Below are 17,360 nucleotides of genomic sequence, written 5' to 3'. Positions count from 1 at the left end.
TGGTTCCCTGGTTCAGCCCCCCCCCCCCCCCACATGTCCGTACTGAAAGATTATGATTTAAAATATTTCTGAAGAGTGAACCTTTTGCTTCAACATACTGTACTGGTTGGCGTAGCGGTACTTTCCTCGCCTTCCACCGCTGTGACCCGGGTTCGATGCCTGCCTGGGCCAATATGTGGATTGGGTTTTCAGTCCCTACCTGATTCCGTGGGTTTTCCCCAGAATATTCTTCTGGGCTTTTCCTCCCACCACTAAAACTGTAACTTCTCATTGTCTTCTCTCCACAGGTTTCTTCAGGCTTGCGAGCTACAGTGCCTAGGGCGCTTTTGAGGAATCCTTGGTTACCAGAAATGATTAATAATAATAATAATAATAATAAATTGTATACAGAAGAAAGTAGTCCACAATCATTGCATTTGATAGAGCTGTGATCCGGCGAATGTGGCATAACATTATTAACGTTACTTGAGATGTAATTGATTCAGTCACAATAATTGTACCTGCATACATGTAAACTGATAATTTCTCCAATGTGAACATAGCATAGTTGGGCCTTGACTTGGGTATTAACCACAGAGCTATATTAAATTACTAGAGTGCTAACTCGATGTACAAAGAAATGCCTGATGGGCGCATCCATGTTGGTGCACAAACCTATGAAAAACTCAAAATTTCATACGGCTATACAATGTACATATCTGCGTTTGTATTCCATACCGGTGCGTCATCGAAGCCGATACGCCCAAAACTGAAATGCACAATCAGCAAATGAGCGTTTCATTTTGCTCTACGCAAACAGCGCAACGTGTGTGCGTCCCTCCGCTGCAGATGCTTTTCGCCGTGACGTTTTTTTAACCGTCATGACGCGCTTAAGTTGTTTGCGTATCTTCTACTTGCACGTTGCATTTAGAGTACACTTTTAAAATTCAATCCATCTATTTTGATTGTGTCCTACAAACACGCACATGAATTCAAAATGTCTGTGCCCAGAGCGGCTTCAAAGCGTCTCCGCGCGCAAGAATGAGGAGTTAGCGCTCTAGTAATTTAAAGGGAATGTACATCATTTGCTTTTGCTGTCATTTTCAGAAATGAACTGTTTGAGAGGTTAGTATAATAGATCAAATATTGTTACACTGACATTTTTGAAGTTTTGTGTTCGAAAAGGTTGGAAAAACCAAGATAAACAAAAATGTTCAAGTAGTCTAGCTCCCTGACTCCACGAAATATAAAATGGATCAATTTATGGATGATAGAAAATTGTAAGGCAAGGGAACCAGTCTAGCTGGCCTGCACCCGTTCATGAACATGTAACCAATAGCAAACAAAATTTGGACTACAAAATGGTAAATTTGGAGCAGTAGTTGAAAAATAGTTAGGTTTTCCAACGCTGGTCGGCCGACCACCATTGGAAATGTTTACAAAAAATACCATTTTCTTGAAAATGACTTCACACCAGGTGCCATAATTTTACATGATGCTTGAGACTGTCATTTACCAACATCCTAGTAAGGTATTTCGTAAAAACTTGGTGTTTTTATTTTTCGATGTTTGCAAATGTTGTATATTCCCTTTAATATAGCTCTATGGTATTAACTGACTTGATTATTAATGTGATTTGGGAGTAAGACTAATTTGTGAAGCTGCTACTGAGGTGGGGGCACTATCAACAAGATAACACAAATCCAGTCATGGGAACGGGCACTAGCTTGAAGATTTCCATCTACTTCTTCTGTGCCTCCCCAAGAATGCGCAGTATGTGCAGGAACAGGTTCAAGATGTCCAGGTACAGGTTGATGGAGGCCAAGATGTACTCCTCCGGCGACAGCTTGTGCATCATCATGTGGACGTCGAAGACGATGAAGGCGCAGAAGAGGATGGCTCCAAAGACGGCCAGGAGGAACTCCACGGCATTGCTCTGAGGCAGGAAGATGTGGAGGAGGCCGCTGAGGACGAGGATCAAGAGGGCCGAGTACAACCTACAGGGAGGACAAGGAAAGATTGATTGACTGAGTGAGTGATTGAATCATTCACTGATTGGATGAGGAGGAACTCCACCGCATCGCTGTGAGGCAGGAAGACGTGGAGGAGGCCGCTGAGGATGAGGATCAAGAAGGCCGAGTACAACCTACAGGGAGAACAATGAAAGATTGATTGACTGAGTGAGTGATTGAGTCATTCACTGATTGGATGAGGAGGAACTCCACCGCATCGCTGTGAGGCAGGAAGATGTGGAGGAGGCCGCTGAGGACGAGGATCAAGAGGGCCGAGTACAACCTACAGGGAGAACAATGAAAGATTGATTGACTGAGTGAGTGATGGAGTCATTCACTGATTGGATGAGGAGGAACTCCATCGCATCACTGTGAGGCAGGAAGATGTGGAGGAGGCCACTGAGGATGAGGATCAGGAGGGCCGAGTACAACCTACAGGGAGAACAATGAAAGATTGATTGACTGAGTGAGTGATTGAGTCATTCACTGATTGGATGAGGAGGAACTCCACCTCATCGCTGTGAGGCAGGAAGATGTGGAGGAGGCCACTGAGGATCAGGACGGCCGAGTACAAGCTGTGGTTTGGGAGGATTATCAATTTCATTTACATATTAATAAATGGAATTGATAGGCAAATAGGTGGATATTATAGACCACATCACCTTAGCCTTTCAACAAGGCCATCATGACTTTAGACATCTGAGTGGGGAAGCTGTGAAGTGAAAGGACATCAGTGCGAGAACCAACGCCTGAACCAGAACAAAGACAGCTGTCATCATACTTTGGTACTCTATAGGGCAACGTAAATAAGGAACAAAGACTGTCTCAAGGGTCACTTTCCTTCTGTACCCCAAAGCACACCAGAATGACGCGGTAGAGATATGTGTGATACCTGACTTAATCTTACCTAAAGAATCCACAAGGGACGCACTACAAATTGTGTTCAGTTAAGAACCACTTGGTCAAGGACAGGGTGATCAGCACAGATGTTGTAATTACACCTACCCTGCACCCCAGGAGCTGAAGTCTTTCTTGCTCTGCATGGTGTAAGCAGTCAGGCTGAGTGTCACCACCATGGTCAGGGTGAATGCCTGCAACACCACAGCTTTGTTGTAGAAGGTCACGATGGTTCCAACGCTGTAGGCTTCCACAAAAGTCTGCATCCAACGACAATAAAAAAAAAAAATTAAAATTAGACAGAGCTCAACAACGCTGTCATCTCTGTGCAAAATTTCACCCTTTATTACATGGATTTTAGAGCCAGAGCATACAAGGCTCACTGCATGTATCAATATGCCATAGAGCTATATAAAAATTACTAGAGCGCTAACTCCTCATTCTTACGCGCGGAGACGCTTTGAAGCTGTCCTGGGCGCAGACATTTTGAATTCAAGTGCGTGTTTGCAAAAACCATTTGCAGCAGATACGCACATGCGTTTGCCTTGTTTGCCCAGAGCAAAATGAAATGCTAATTTACTGATTGTGCGTTTTGGTTTTGGGTATCGCCTTCGATAACGCACCTGCATAGAATACAAAAGCAGATGTGCAAATCGCCGTACAAAAGCTGTGCAAAATTTCAAGTTTTCCATACGTTTGTGCACAAATATGGGTGCGCCCAGCAGGCATCTCTTTGTACAGGTACATTGTATAGTGAGTCAGCGCTCTGGTAATATAATGTAGCTCCATGCAACATGCACACTAGACTCAACACAGCCACACCCTTCTGAGATGGAGATTTTGATGAGCCAAATGAAAAAAATGGGAAATTGTCACCACTTCACATACAATGCTGTTTGCAGAAATGGTGACCTTAGTAAATGAGATTGCTTATTCATAAGATGGAATTTTACGTCGGGGTGATGAAAATTCAACGTGTTTTTCATAGGAGATTGCTCACATTGAGCTTTTAATGATCTTTTGCAAGGCCAAGTAATGTTGAAGTTAGAAACAAACCTAAACTGGAACGTCCGAAAACATTTGTCCAGGCCATCACATAATGTGAGCTGTGGGATCCAAAGCAGTGACATTGGGATCAAGAGGGCCATGCGCTGCAGAGGCGGGACTGTACTTACAAATAGTCCAAGGAGGATCATGTTGATTGGTGAATCTCTGCGTTTGACGAATAACGCCAGCAGGAGGAATATGGAAGACACGTAAGCCGTGACAAGCATCCCTTGACTGCAGACAGAGAGAGAGAGAGAGAAGGTTGATCAAAGAAATTGGCTGGTGCAGGATTTGAACCTGTGACCTCTGAAACACCCTACCACAAGTACCAGGGCTCCATCCATCCCTATATTAATGGTGTTTTCACGAAGTGACAAAAACCTCTATCCTGCAAAAAAGGTCACCCCAAGGTAATCACGTTTGAAGGTGATCCTTTTTTAAAACACATGTTCGACCAGTTTGTAGATTTGGGAAATGTTTGCATTGTCAAGTAACGTATGCTTTGTTCTTTGCTAATACAAATTTTGTTTGTTAAAATTCTCTCTTAATGAAACAGAAATCCATTAACCCTAACCACGCCAACTCCATCAAAATCCATCCCCCATTTTCGGGAACTTGGTCCAGGCGGCCTGGTGTGACTTAATATTGATGGAGTATGATGGAATTGGGCCTAATAGCCTGAAGCAGTGCTAGGGGTACCCAATTGATTTTGCCTAGCTTCCTGTACTGCTATTGTGATAAAAGCCATGTGTAGTAAATCCATGAATGTCAACCAGTGGTGGATTCCATTATGTCATGTACAGTTTTGTATTGGACGCACAGTGATTGATGGATTTTGATGGACTTGGTCCAGTTCCTAGTAAAGACGCTAGAGTTAGGGTTAATTCTTTTACACTTCGTGAAAACAGCAACACGCGGAGGCCTGTATTATTTTTCCCACTTCTTCGTACACAGTCTTTGTCGCTTCGTGAAAACCTAAAATATGTCGAAAGAAATTGTTACTTTTACGCGTCAAATAACAGTGGAGCGCGCGTGCTTCATATTTTTTTTCCCTGAGCCACTCCCATCCTGATGTGTGATGGGGGGGGGGGGGGGGGGGGGAGGGGTGCCAAAATATGCCACTGTTGCCCAAACAGAATTGTTAATGATGTTGTAGGTTTATCAGCTTATCCAACCAAATACAAACCTTTTCTGAACGTAGGCCTTGACTCCATCTGTGTACATGAAGATGGCAGATACTACAGTTGTCACCAAGAGCTGTGTGCTGAGAATCCCAAACACCTTCCGTAGAAAACCTGCAGTGAAATGTACAATTAAGTACAGTGTAAATATTAAAGTGCAAGCTGTTCATTTTCTGTTTTTTAATCTATTCATTTGCTATGTAAGTTACGTTTATTCCTTTCAGTAACTTGGCATTCCAAGTCTCGTACACACTGTTGGCTTTTTAAGCTCTGGCAGGATCATCTACATGTACATGTCACTTCATGGTCAGTCGGTCAGTCTGTCGGTTGGTCGGTCGGTTGGTTGATCGGTAGGTCTGTCCCCGGATAATTGACCAAAAACAAGCCCCCTAAGTTTCCCACAAAACATAACTACCAAATTTTAATTTAAAAAAAAGCAACTAAAATAACTTAAATAATTAACAAAAAATGTTTGTGACAATAATATTTGTAAAGTTGTTTAGCAAAATTTTGTAAATGGAGGCAAAATATATAAAGTAATGTTATAGTCACGTGATATACAGCGCGCTATAATTCCGCGCGAAAAAAACCCACAATATGTTATTGGAGACTTAGGGGGCTTCTTGTGGTCAAGAGGACAGATAAGTGCAGCGTGATTATTTTTCGAGTGGGAGGCCTCGAGGAGGGCGTGTGGGACGGTGCGTGGGACGCCGTGCGTGGGATGCCGCAACCCGGGCTTGTACGCACAATCTCCGGTCCAATCCAGGTCATCACCAAGTCCATCACCAGTCTATCAGCTATATTAAATAACAAGAGCGCTGACTCGTTGTACAAAGTAATGCCTGATGGGCACATCCATGTTTGTGCACAAACTTATGGAAAACTCGAAATTTTGTACGGCTATTTGCATATCTGCGTTTGTATTCCATACTGGTGTGTCATCAAAGCCGATACGCCCAAAACCAAAACACACGATCAGCAAATGAGCGTTTCATTTTGCTCTACGCAAACGGCGCAACGTGTGCGCGTCCCTCCGCTGCAGATGCTTTTAGCCGTGACGTTTTTTGAACCGTCATGACGCGCTGAAGTTGTTTGCGCATCTTCTACTTGCGCGTTGCATTTAGAGTACACTTTTAAACTTCAGTCCATCTATTTTGATTGTGTTCTACAAACACGCACATAAATTCAAAATGTCTGCGCCCAGAGCGGCTTCAAAGCGTCTCCCCGCGCAAGAATGAGGAGTTAGCGCTGTAGTAATTTACAGCTCTATGATCACAAGTTATCCAGTCGCAAGTCAAGCCAAATGCTAATCAAATGAACTGCGAGAAAACAATTCCTGTTTATTATTCATCACCCCCTGTTTACTTGTGACTGGACTTGCAATGGACTTGTCTACAGCACTGCCATTTAAGGTAGCAGACCAGTAAATAAACTTCCATAGACCCCAATGGTATATGCTCCCACTTCAAAAAATCGGGAAAAATATTCACAACTCTCCAAGGTGTTCGAGACACACATCAAATTAAAGCTTATTTCATCATGTTTCATTTTCTTTTCAATTTTCAGGGGGTCAACTGATGACTTTTAGGAGAAATTTTCATCTGAAGATGATCACCCCTGAAAATAGTCCTGAAGCCCATCGCCATTTTGAAAAACGATGCCTACACTCCACTGCAAAATAGAGCGCTTTTAGGGTCCAAATTACATCAAAATTACACAGAACTGCAAGCTCCCAGTCCTGTGCACGGCTTCCACCCATATTTTTTACAAACCCTCAAGTTCATGGCCCACAGCATGTTCAAATACCGAAGATTTTGAGGGCATGCAAATCGTGATTTGGCCGGCGCAGGCAATTTCAGACCGATTTACTGGTCTGCACCCTTAAACACTTCTTACCTAAACGAATGGAGAGGTGAGCTGTGGCCACATTGGTCCCATAACGGAAGTCGTCAACGATGCTCTCAATATCATGTGCCTTGGTCTTGGACGTCATCCTGGCAAATGACGGTATTTCAAGTACTCACAGACTGAAGTTACTCGACAATCTTTGATGTTACACTACTCTGCAGTATAAAAAAGAAAAGGATACAATTTTAAGGTTTTTTAAGAAGCGATTGGTTGATCTGTGTGATCGGTTAAACTGCGCAAACAGTGGATCGCTGCGCTATCGGTCAATCACGACGGATATCTCGGACATTACTTGATCGGTTGATCTGTGCGATCGGTGGATCGCTGCCCTATCAGTCAATCATGACTGATATCTCGGACATTACATGTACTTGATCGGTTGATCTTCCCGATCGGTGGATCGCTGCGCTATCGGTCAATCATGACTGATATCTCGGACATTACTTGATCGGTTGATCTGCGCGATCGGTGGATCGCTGCGCTATCGGTCAATCATGACTGATATCTCGGACATTACATGTACTTGATCGGTTGATCTGCCCGATCGGTGGATCGCTGCGCTATCGGTCAATCATGACTGATATCTCGGATATTACTTGATTGGTTGATCTGCGCGATCGGTGGATTGCTGCGCTATCGGTCAATCACGACGGATATCTCTGACATTACTTGATCGGTTGATCTGCGCGATCGGTGGATCGCTGCCCTATCAGTCAATCATGACTGATATCTCGGACGTTACTTGATCGGTTGATCTGCACGATCGGTGGATCGCTGCGCTATCGGTCAATCATGACGGATATCTCGGACATTACTTGATCGGTTGATCTGCCCGATCGGTGGATCGCTGCGCTATCATTCAATCATGACGGATATCTCGGACATTACTTGATCGGTTGATCTGCCCGATCGGTGGATCGCTGCGCTATCAGTCAATCATGACTGATATCTCGGACATTACTTGATCGGTTGATCTGTGCGATCGGTGGATCGACTGTTTCATGTACTGATATGCGCCCCGCACCAAAAACCCACAGTCAGACGGCGCGGGGCACATATGACTACATAAAACAGCTATTGAGTAAGCGCAACTTGTTTTTCTTCAATAGTGACGTCACACACGCGCGCAATGAATTATGCATCAGTCATGTCAGCGAAATAGACTGTGCAACTCGGCAGACACATTTAACATGTTTAATTATGAGCGGTAAGTTCAGACTATTTTGTTCTTTTTTTCAAAATTACCGGTTGTTTGAAACAATTTGAGGGGGTCATATGGAATGTCATGAATGTGTGGATCTATCCAGGGTTACTGTCTTCCTTTGTATGGAGGGGTACCCGTAATTCAACGCTCCACTCAGTAGAGCTATACATGTGTAAAAAAAAAAAAAAAATGCCAAAAAGGGTGCACCACCACTGCACCAGTGTGGCCTAGCCCAGGTTGAACCATGGAGGAACCAGGACCAGGTTGAACCATGTTGAACCATGGAGAAATAAAATTATTATTTCTCCATGGTTGGAGAAATTGCATTACGACTAACAGTAACCTGGTAACAGGAAAGGGAGTCCACCTGGGCTACAGCTACAGTGTCACAGCGCAGCAATTGCAATACGGAGGCAGGCCACACGGGATAATTTATGTCCAACAACATAGATTACATGATCATGATTAACAACAATAGTACCCCTGCTTAATTCGACAAAGATTTACCTGCAGTCTATCTGTTTGCCAAGAGTGCCTCAATGAAGGAGCAAGAATTCCAAATTGTGTCACGAAATTATTGCAACTCTTTTGGGATGACGTGTTTAGTTAATTGTCATCGGGGAAATCGGACGGATAACTAGCTCTGGAAATAAGTGAACGTTGAGGGCGTTATACTTTGATCGCCGTATACAATAATCCTCCGATCGGAGTATAAGGCCGTGTCCGAAATGGGCTTCCAGAGCTACGGCTACGTCTATTGTCAGCGCGTCCCCGCGTATTTTCAATGGGCGTAGACCTAGACCTAGCTCTAGACAACTGATTCGGATGCAGCCTCATATATCCTGCGATCATAGGATATTTGCCTTTTCAGCGCTAAAAAATTGCTAGGTTTAAAAGAACTGTCTCCGTGTATGTTTTAACGCGGTCTGGGCAAACTTTACTATGCTTTATTGCAAAAGCACGTGAAAAAATAACGTTAGTAATCCGTGTTAAAATGAGGGGCTGTTCAGCTAGTTTTTGAGTTATAGCGCTTCAAAGCTACCGATATAGTTCTTGTAGCAAATCACGTTACTTTAAGGATGCTTTTAATAAGGGAATAACAGTGTGAGGAGCCGGTCTTCACTGCGTGATAATGACCGGGTGTGGGGGTGACCGCTGTTAATGGACCGAGACGAAGTCGAATTCCATTAACAGCGGTCACCCCCACACCCGGTCATTATCACGTAGTGAAGACCGGATCCTCACACTGTTATTCCCATTAATAAATACCTTTTTAACGAAATAAAATAAAAGACGGTTCCAAAAGCTTCACTTTAATGATTTCTGTTGAAAATACTGAAAGAGGTTCCCTAATTAGTCCTTTTTGTTATCTCGTCACGCGTCATTTCTGAGACGACAATTAAACTTGAACACCCAGACTCTGTTCATGAAATTGAATGACCAAAGACAATTGTGTTAACTAAGAACCTTCACTAACGTTTCAGATCTCAGTGAGCAGGGAAATTGGTCCGAACAAAACTTTATATGAACGGAGAAGTTAACTTTGTCTTATTTGTTTCAGGATTCGATCTTTGAAAGATGTAAAGGGAACAGTCGGACACATGCTGTCGTTTATACAGCCGGGTTGCATAAGCCTACCATCGTCATTACTCGCAGGTTATTGATACCTGTCTTGTTGATCGCTTATCGACTTGATTTCTGAACATTATAGTTGACAACTGGTAATTAATTAAACTGAAATACTGTTTTAAGTTTGACAACTTTTGAAACTTTTCCTTACACACGTTCATTAAAAGTTGAATGTGTCAGGGATACTTAAGTGGCGTACCGTGGTCATTTTTATTTGAGTAGACGTGAAAAAGGGCACTCATCTCATCCGTGCTGAAAGGTATACAGGCCAGGGTGTTTTTTCATCCTCACCCAGCCTCCATAAACTCAAGGAAGGGGGGGGGGGGACTGGACACCTTCTTGCCATGGGAGCGCCAAAAAGGGCGATCATGGCAGTGATGTAGTGCCTTGATGCTGGACCTTGGCCTTAAGGCTGCCTTAAGGCTGGATTTTAGGGCCTTGGCCTTGGCCTCGAGGCTTAAGGGCAAAAGCCTTGGCCTTGGCCTTGAGGGATCACGGCCTTGCAATTTTGAGTCAAGGCTCTTCAAGGCCCATAGATTTTTGCATTTTCCAGATAAATCTGTTCGAAATTTTGCTGTTACCATTTTAATCGTATTACCATGGAGGAGGGAAACCCCTTGTAGATTTGTGTGTTGGGCACACTTCCACTTTTTTTAGCATCACATGTTGTTACCATTGTAGTAGATTTGCTGCAAAAATATTCTGTACACCTGTGGGGCTAATGAAATGATCACTTAAATTGTATACAATTATGGAATAGATCTGATGGTTGTATAAGTCTCCCTGATAAGTGCTAAAGATTTGCATGTATCTGTTTTAGATAATGCTGATATTTCTGACCATGTTGGCCTAGCAAATAAAAATTTCCCAAATCAGTTTCTTGGATCCCCCTTTTGTTACACTCGGGAGAATTGTGCGTCAATAAAGAAGTAAATCTTTATTTTGTTTTAGTTAAACCATATTGAAGACCTGAACTTATACTTGAATAGACCTAATGCAGTCATAAAACGGTGTATGCGAGCATGTTCATTGTAATTTAAGACATATTGTTCTTCTTAACGGGCGATTCGTGATGATGTGTCATGTGACTATAATTAGTTCTATATCAGTGGTCATTTTTAAAACAGGGCCTTGGCCTTAGCCTTGAGGGTTAAGCCTTGGCCTTGGCCTCGAGGCTTGAAGGTCTAAGCCTTGGCCTTGGCCTTGGCCTTGAGGGTCAAAGCCTTGGCCTTGGCCTTGAAGGTTTAAGCCTTTGCTCTAACACTGGATCATGGGTACTATAATCGGACGTAGGGAGTGCTCTCAATATGGCGACACAAGTCAACGTTTGCACGACGTTCAAAAAGGACCTTCGTGTTGAAACAAATGGCGCTCGTGACAAAAAGGCAGGCATTCGTGAGAAAATATTGGGAGGGGCAGTGGCGTACTAACGTCATTTTGTTGGGGTGATGGGTAGACATGAACAAGGGCACTCTCCCTTCCCGTGCTGAAAGGTAAACAGGGTCACTTTTCGCCGGTTACTTGGCCTCCGTAAAATCATTAATGGGCACTATTAGACAATATGTGGAGATTTTTCAGGGCGGCACAATTGCCGACTTTCGCGCAAAATTACAAAAGGCACTCGCAAAAAAAGCACTCGCGAAAAAAAGGCACTTGACGTACAAAAAAGGTACTCTTTACTAACAATTGGGGTTGGGGGTAAATATCCCCTACTGGCTACGCCACTTCGGGGGGGGGGGTACATCCCCCGATGCTACGTCCCTGTACTTGCTGTAGCCATACAATCTTTGGCCACAAGCAAATACTGAACCGCAATCATTAACTCCCTCGTGCACACTTGTACTGGTTAAACATATTCAGAAATCAATCAATCCAATTTCCATCGTTTTGGGAGTTTGTTGTAATGTTTAGTGTTAGGTATTCTACACTGAACATTTCATCAAGACATCTCTGTCCACGAGAATGTCGAGGTAGTTCGGTTTGTCGTCCCTGGAATACAAGTTCAAAACCTCGTCGAATTTCTCTTTCATCGTCTTCAAGAATTCAGCTTCTTCTTCGCTGACCGGATGAGGGCAGGAAGAGTAGGATGCAATCATGTTGAGCGCGGCAACCCGGCTGAAGTGGTCCATCTCCTTCTTCGGCCACGTGACGAGAATAATCTGACCGAGGGCGCGCGAGATTTGTGGTGAGATATCATCCCAACCATGTCGCCCGCTACGGTGGTCCCAAACCAGAGGCCAACCGTAAGGGGTGATGAAAATCACCACGGGGCTCTCACAACCTTTGTAGCTGAAGATATCAACGATCTGGCATTTAGGTGTCCCTGTGTCTCCTTCTGGTGTCTCAGGGGTTGAAGGGTGGTCCGTGGACGGACTCTGCTCCGCCGGAATATCAAGACTTCGGCAAGCTTGCTTGACATTGGCGAACAAGAACTTGTCAATTTGGTACTCGCTGTCTCGAACGACGATCGAGACCTGAGAGGGATTGATATCCTTGAGCAGGCCCCACACACGCTCTAGAGTGTTAGTCAGCCGCGTCTGGATGCAGGTGCAGTCCAGTGGCTCTGAAGTGTTGCAGACACAGTCAGGCATGGAATACCACAGAGGAATACCACCGTGCACGGCGTTCCCACTGATGGTCGAGCTACAGCCTTTATCCCCAAGGTGCTCCTGCAGAGCCCGGTAGAAATTGAACCCATTTCGCGTCATCCGCATGCACCGCTTCAGGTGCGAGACAGCAAAGTTGGAGGGTATCTTCTGAGAGACACAAGCTGTTGGACTCCCGGAATCCATTGTGATGTAGGTGCCCGTTGCTATTGTAACCCAGATGAAGGTTTCTGGGTGCTCCTCCGCACGGCACCTCATCCCACATGATGTGAATTTGCATCTCTGGATGCATTGACATGATCTTTCGGGTCAGCTCTGACATCTTGGTGGGATCGAGTCGCTGATGGTAAGGGTCGAGCTCGGGGTAGCAGTAGAGGAAGAGACCACCTACCGACATGATCTTCAGAGACGACGACTGGTCGTAGATCAGATTTTTCAGATGAGCTACTAAGTGGCAAGGAGACCGACGCAGCCTTCCCATTGTGCGAGTGTGAGACACACCGGTACATGACACGATGAAAACAGTATTCTTCTTTGGTTCCTCATCGACACAGTCTCCTTCTTGTACCCCTACTATCTTCTCCGCCATTTTTGCTAGGACCAATGACCTACCCGTGCCGAACTCTCCCATTATTATCTGTTGTTTGGAGCCGACTGCAATTATCTCTTTCTGCTCCGGAGTCAGCAGGATTTTCCCGGTCTTAGCACTTGCCTTCTTTACAGCATCGGGCAGAGTACGGATTCTAACGACGGAGGCTAACCCAACGTACCTGCCGCACAACTCCGTGTACGTCCCCAAAGAGAATCCTGTCGAGTCTTTCTGCTGTTTGATGCGGATGAGGTGTTCAATGATCCGATTATCGAAGACTGAAGCTGACTGCAATATTTCTTTGGTGAGGACACTGCCTCTGTGGGAGTCACAAACACCCATACTCGTCAGGTGACTGCTGGAAAGCTCCGGAAGAGCAACTAACCGTAGGACATGCACCTTGGAGATGGAGTCTCCCATGTCGGCGTTTAACTCTCGGAATGCGCCCTCGTCTTTGATGGCTTGTTCCCAGGCATTCTTCAGCTTACCACGGATTGTCTTCCAGGCGCTGGTTTCTCGCACACTCTTCACCTGAACGAACACCACGACTCCACTCTCGTAGTGGATGACCATGACGTCGTGATCGCCGACCAGTTTCTTCCGTTTCTTGCTCTTGGCGCTTTTCGTCGCTACTCGGAGATAGTCTTGCATCTTGTACTCACTGATCTTGTATCATCATGCCTTCCCCACGACCCGCGCTCCATGCGTGAAACCGCCGAACCACTTTTTCGACAGCGTCCTTCTGAAATCGGTCGATGACCACTTCGGTTGGGGATCGAGCGGCAGAACCCCGTGCTCTTAAACAGTCCCGAGAAGTTAGAATGTCTTCGTTGGTCTCCAGATCCAGATCCCCTTTGTGGTCATAGAAGAATGCAGCTGGCACGCGGTAAGACGTCTTCTGCAAGTCTGGGTAGTGCTGTTGCATGAATGTTTCCGTGGCCGTCTTGAAGGAGATTGCTTCTCCCGTGCTAGGCAGGGTAATAGTTAAGTCTTGAACCTCCAAGGGATCAAGATGGGACACCTTTATCTCCTTTGCATAACACACTGGACATGGAATGGGCGAGTCTGGTTCGGGTGATGATGCCATCTTCTTCCTACATGATAATCATAAACAATCGTCAGTTGTTCATGTTGATTATTTTATTTAGCAACCCGTCAGCCTGAGGCTGAATATTCAGTACTCATTTCATTTCGTTTCCATCCCATATACGGTGTATTGACAAATTGAAATTTGACCGTAAGCGCAGGGACATGTTAACATACCTTAATTGTCTGATCTGCTGAATACAATCTTAAGATAGAATATGCACCATAGCGCATGGTTGATGTTGTCTATATGGGCATAATGGCAATCGCCTCTGAATATAATATCCCTTCAATCTGCTAAAGTCGAAAGCTTCTAGCTCGCTCGTATGACTAATGTACGGTGGCTCGTATTCGCCAATTCGTTGCGCACCTCTCTTTTTCTTACGGTGTTATGTCGCCGAATACTATTGCGTTATATCGCCGTATTTCATTGATTTATATCACCATAGTATTGCGTTATATCACCGAACTACAATACTATAAAATTCAAATGCAAACATACAACCCAGTGTTATTATAGTCCGGGGGTTGACACGGAAGCGTGCATAAGGGTCCGCACAATTTTTTTTTTAATTTTTTTCGTCATTTTAACCTTGTCGATAAATATTCCGAAAGGGTGCCACTTTGGCATCCTTTAGAATTTTTTTAAAATCAATTAATAAGCAAATTAGCTACCGCCATTATCAATGATAATGTGTCTCGTTTATGCATAATATGCAAATTGGTTAATTATCAAAAAAAAATGTATATTTCTTTCTTCGCATGACTTCGTCCAATCGTATCAAACGAGGTGTCTAAACCTATGTTCCTATAAAGGGTCAACGAATTCATTAAAGCCATTACAATGATAATATGTATATGCAAATTAGCCTGCGCCACTTTTAGAAATAATGATAACATCTATTTATTTTCTCCGCAGGAATTTGTCCACTCGTAACAAACGAGGTGTGTAGAGCCATTTATCAAACGATAATGCTCATTTTTAAGCAAATATGCAAATTATCTACCGCCATTAGCGTATACATTTTTCTAAATACATAATGCAGGATATCGTCCTAACTTATTAACCCATTCATCTTTTAGCGTCAATGATATCAATTGTTTCACGGGTTTATTGGGATTTCCCCCAAGCGACACCCTAACTATCCCATAAGTTCACCCATGGCTAATGCCCCCTAATGCTATATGAAAGCACGTATTTTTTTCATTAAAATAATGAATAGTGAAGATTATTGGTTTTGGGCCAAACTTGATGAATTTCGGTCAGTTTCATTAACACGTACGCACTCGGCATTTGTCCCCTAATTCAGATCAAAATAGGGTTTTGAAGAGCGATTGTTGGTATAAGGCATCAGTTATTGCTGTACATCAACAAATACTCTTCAAAACAAAATTGAATCCGATGAGGAACTGGTAAACATTTTCATTTTTGGGTTGTAATTTGCAGGGAAACCTAAATAAGTTGGAAATGTGTCACATAATATGTAGGGGTACGGGATTGTCCCTATCTCATGTTATTTACATATGCCTCATTTGCATGTGACCCCGACACAGAGTGCAGGGTGTATTTATCCATGGTAAAATATAGTGCCCCAATAATCTTAGAATTAAATTTAAGTTTTATAATCTAATGGATCTTGTTTTTAAGTAATTACTTTTTGATCACTGTTAAAAATGGATAAACGAGTATAGTTTAATGAGGTTTAAAGTACTTCATGTAAGTTTTCAAACTGAGCTTTGTAATATTAAGACCCCTTTCAGAAGGCTTTGAATCTTGTTGCTATAGTGCTTAGACTATGTGCACAGACTGCTCGCTTGCCGTGGGTTTGACATGTAGCTGGGACGTGACTGGCTTTTCGGGGAATTTCGGGGAATTTTGGGAATCATAGGAATTTGTGGAATATCTGCTTTGAGGAATTTTAGAAACATTGGAAGTTTAACTTCATGTAATTAAGATTTGGAATAGTTAAGTGAGAAAATTAAGAGTTATTAAAAAGGAGATTGCACTGTCTTGTTTTGGAATTGCATTAACTCAATCTTTTGAAATCTAATTTAATCTTAGTGAATCAGTGTGAGATCCTAAGTACTGGTTTCTATCTTCCATTTAATTAGTGTTTTGTCTCAGTGCATGATCCAACTTAAGTGTAGGATGGACCTACCTCACACACACACACACACACACCCACACACACACACACCCAGACTTGTTTCACATACCTAGTGTGGACTTTCCTTTCTTTTCGTGTAGTTAAGGAACACCAGTGGAAAAACTCATTTTTCTCAAACTGTGAAAACTCTTACAACCCAATTTTTTTTCAATGATTCCCTTTAGTGTTTCTCTTCATTCTGCTACAGATAAACCTAACCCAAAAATGCCTCTAAACCTGTTTTCCAGAAATGGGGAAACACTGTGTGGACGTGGGCAAGTCCACACTTCGTCGCTGCTACCTACATTATGTGGACGTCTTTTGTTCGGAAGTCCACACTGCGTATGTAAGACAAGCTCACACCCACGTGTGTAAATGCCGGCAATCGTGGACGCCCCATTGTCCCTAATCCTCTTTCCTTTGTTTGTACTCTAACTTTTTAGCGACAGCTCTCATTGGTTTTGTACACGATTTGAGATCGTTGACGTTCGGTCAATCGTGGACGTATTGTTTGCGCCCCAATTCTTTTGTCCTACGTCCACGATTGCCGGTGTTTACACACGCACACACACACACAGTGGCAACACTGCTTAGAAGTGGGATCCTTACATATAATTTATTATTTATTGGACACAATGGTGTTTTGTTGTGTCTGATTTTGTGTTTTGAAAGAGTCATGATTCTATACCAGGCTTAGGTAAGATAATCCCATAATCCTGTTAGAGCCCCTATGAAAACAATTCCCTAAATCATATTTCCACACAAAAAAATCTGTTAAATTGACAATGTTTTCTGAAGATCAGAATTTTAAGAAAAGACCGGATAGAACTACCTTCTGTCCAGCACCCCCCCCCCCCAATCAAAACCATGTCAAAATAAGAACAGACAGTTACTTTGAATATGTTTTAAAACAGAAGGACACTTTTCTTGCATTTTTTTTAACGTTCGTACGTAGGTTAACTTGTCTGTACGTGAGAAGAAAAGTCTGTTTTGCAGTGTGGGCTTATAATTGTGTGTCTCCTAATAATAGATCAAGATATTAAGAAACACTGCATTTAAAATAGTTACTACAGCT

The 17,360-nt window shown here is 43.4% G+C and overlaps 1 protein-coding gene and 1 pseudogene across 2 annotated transcripts; both read right to left on the bottom strand.

Annotated features, from left to right (window-relative positions):
- Positions 1-1,528: 1,528 nt before the first annotated feature.
- On the bottom strand, positions 1,529-8,882 carry LOC119719927 (protein lifeguard 4-like). Of its 2 annotated transcripts, none has more exons than XM_038189413.1 (6): positions 8,736-8,882; positions 7,013-7,179; positions 5,122-5,230; positions 4,064-4,169; positions 2,997-3,148; positions 1,529-1,976 (listed from the first exon to the last, which is right to left on the bottom strand). In XM_038189413.1, exons 2-6 carry the CDS (start codon positions 7,107-7,109, stop codon positions 1,721-1,723), a joined length of 720 nt encoding a protein of 239 aa, XP_038045341.1. In that variant the 5' UTR covers positions 7,110-7,179; positions 8,736-8,882; the 3' UTR covers positions 1,529-1,720. The 2 variants fall into 2 exon arrangements, with proteins under 2 accessions (XP_038045341.1, XP_038045346.1); XM_038189418.1 differs by lacking the exon at positions 1,529-1,976 and adding an exon at positions 2,016-2,274.
- A 2,897-nt stretch (positions 8,883-11,779) lies between these two features.
- On the bottom strand, positions 11,780-14,139 carry LOC119721498 (annotated as a pseudogene).
- Between the last annotated feature and the right edge of the window lie 3,221 nt (positions 14,140-17,360).

Source organism: Patiria miniata, unplaced genomic scaffold (assembly GCF_015706575.1).
Source record: "Patiria miniata isolate m_02_andy unplaced genomic scaffold, ASM1570657v1 HiC_scaffold_13, whole genome shotgun sequence".
Classification (NCBI taxonomy): domain Eukaryota; kingdom Metazoa; phylum Echinodermata; class Asteroidea; order Valvatida; family Asterinidae; genus Patiria; species Patiria miniata.
This window is presented reverse-complemented; position numbering and strand designations above follow the sequence as displayed.

Bases quoted from the DNA above. Each gene is read 5' to 3' on its own strand.
- LOC119719927 (XM_038189413.1), bottom strand. From the start codon at position 7,109: ATGACGTCCAAGACCAAGGCACATGATATTGAGAGCATCGTTGACGAC. The intron at 4,170-5,121 runs GTTTGTATTTGG...CTCTGTCTGCAG, and splicing joins AAGGCCTACGTTCAGAAAAG to TCAAGGGATGCTTGTCACGG. The intron at 3,149-4,063 runs GTAAGTACAGTC...CGTTGGATGCAG, and splicing joins TGATCCTCCTTGGACTATTT to ACTTTTGTGGAAGCCTACAG.